The 2,337-nt window shown below is 59.7% G+C and overlaps 1 protein-coding gene across 1 annotated transcript in view; it reads right to left on the reverse strand.

Annotated features, from left to right (window-relative positions):
- HOXB7 (homeobox B7) overlaps positions 1–502 on the reverse strand; it is a 3,642-nt gene extending 3,140 nt beyond the window's left edge. The window contains exon 1 of the mRNA XM_014464491.2: positions 6–502. Coding sequence (XP_014319977.2) covers positions 6–246 — 241 coding nt within the window. The 5' untranslated portion in view covers positions 247–502. The remainder of the gene's footprint in view (positions 1–5) is intronic.
- Positions 503–2,337: the final 1,835 nt, after the last annotated feature.

The following is a 2,337-nucleotide window of genomic DNA, read 5'->3' on the forward strand; positions in this document are numbered from 1 at the left end:
CGAGCCCGTAGCCGGCTGGTGTAGACGCCGAGCTGTCATCATGGCTCTGCCATGCCCCTCCTCGCCGGGGTACAAGCCCGGCACCGAGGCGGCGAAGGAGGCGCCCGACCCCGCTCCATAGCCCGGGCGCGGGGGGTTGGAAGCAAACGCGCAAGAAGTTTGTTCGGGGAAGGCTCCGGTGGCGAAAACCGAACTTGCGGCTGGATATTTAGAAAATAAAGCGTTCGCATAATACAATGAACTCATAATTTGGCCGGATGATTTGTAGGCAGGGACGTTTTAGTGTCGGTTTTACGAGATTCCTTGATATATTACAGAATTAGAGTCCAGATTTACACCAAAAAGGACCCCCTTTTTCCTCCCCGGGCCACGTGACCCCGCCCACGTGACGTCCCCTCCGCCAATGGCCGGGCCGCCTCCCCACGGCTCCGGTAATGTGGAAAAAATTGTGTGGCGTTGGATTTATAAAATATGATCAATAATGCATGGGGGAGACAAGCTCTGTGGGTTGGGGCTGGGGGCTCCAGGGCCGCTGTCGACCCCCGTGGGCCGGAGGCCGCTGGCCGGCGAGATGTGGGGAGAAAGGCATGGAGTGGCCGGGAAATAAATAAGCGGGGAGCCACCCGTGTTGGCGCCCCCCCCCTTCCTTCCCAGGCCGCCACCAGCGAGAAACAAATGCAGGGATTGCACGCCACGGGCGGGTGGGTGTGGGCCAGTCAGGTCTTTATTAATCCGGGCCAGGTCGGCCTGGCTGGGCCTTTGGGGGGCTCAGCCCGGTCCTGAGCGAGGAGCGCGGGGGGCCTGGCGGCAGGCTCTCTGGGCGCCCCGGGCACAGGGCAGGGAAGGAGCCAGGCTTCGTGGGTGTTCCCTGAGGCGCCGGATCCAGCCCACGGGTGTTGGATGCTGCGTTTTCTGGCGGCTTAAAAAAAAAAGGTTTGAAAACTTAAAAATGTTTTTTTTTTTAAAGGAAGGGGGGTGGGGTGGGTGGGAAGAGAAAGGAAGGGAGGAGGGCAGCCCGGTGCACTGCTCTTCTGGTTCCGGGAGGCGGATGCCTCCGTCGAGCGGCTGCCCGGCTGCCGGAGAAGCGGAGGGAGCGAAGGAAGGAAGGCGGCGAGCCAAGACCTCGGAGCTGGGCCTCGGTGGCCACGACCCAGAGGGAGAGGCAGGCACGAGCCTTCTCGCCTCTCCTCCCGTTCCCCCCATCAGACTCCAGGAAAAATAAAAAAATATAAGCTTGTTCAGTAGACCTGCACTCCACCTCCGCCCCTCCCCTGCACACACACACACAGAGGGCACCCCAGAAACAAAGGAGAGAAGGTGGTGAGGAGACAGCCACCAGCCCGGCGCGTCTCTCCTGCTCGGCCAGGGCTGGGGTCTCCAGGGCCACGCAGTCTCGGAACGCAAAGGGTGGGGGTTTCTCTGGGCTCCCCTCCCTCGTTCCTCTCTCCTCCAATCACGCAGCAGCCGCCTCCCTCACCCCCTGCGCCCCTGGGTCGAGGGACTCGCACCACCTGCCTCCAGCCCCCGCCCCCTCCTCCGCGCGTCCAGGCCTGGAGGGCGCTGGAGCCCGGTGGCCAGCTCCCCCCCCACCCCCCAGCTCTGCAAGGCGCCTGGAGCAAATGAGGAGCGAGGCCCGGCCAGTCTCGGGTTCTTGCTTGTAAACTTTATTGTAACTCTTCCGCCCTTTTCAGGCGCAGACAACAGAACAAAGTATAGAGGAACAACAAAATATATAATTAGCCCTCCCTCCCTCCCCAATAAAGCAATTCACGGATACAGGATACATTCTCTTCACAGTAAACCTAAGAACACTTTTAACAATTGCCCACAGCGCGCATGCTAACTAAAGTAACCTCTTTTGAGAAACACTTAAGACGAAATTGTCAAATCAAAGAAGGGGGTGGGGGGAGGAAAGAGAGAAGCAAGAGAGAAAGCCAGCGAGCTAGGTAGGGGCAGCGGGGACAGAGGGGGTGGGAGGAGGAAATGAGGGAAGGAGGGGGGGGCAAGAGAGAGAGAGAGAGAGAGAAAGAGAGAAAGAGAGAGAGGGAGGGGAGACAGAAAGAATTTCGGCGTGAATAGGCAGTTTCATGTTGTTGGGAGAACTTAGCAGAAATCGGTACCTCGGTCATTACGGGGAAAGGGGGCCATTGCACAAGGAGGCTTTTTACACGGGACGGGGGCGTGGGGAGGGGGCTCGGCCGAGCAGCAACCGCTCCCCCTCGCTGGGCGAGGGAGTCCTTGCTCACAATCCCTGTCTTCCCCGGCCCCCATGGAAGGGAAGGGCATCCACGGCAGCTCCAAACACAGAAGCTATTACGAGATACTACCACTAGCGGG

This window comes from Myotis lucifugus, unplaced genomic scaffold (genome assembly GCF_000147115.1).
Source record: "Myotis lucifugus unplaced genomic scaffold, Myoluc2.0 scaffold_254, whole genome shotgun sequence".
Classification (NCBI taxonomy): Eukaryota; Metazoa; Chordata; class Mammalia; order Chiroptera; family Vespertilionidae; genus Myotis; species Myotis lucifugus.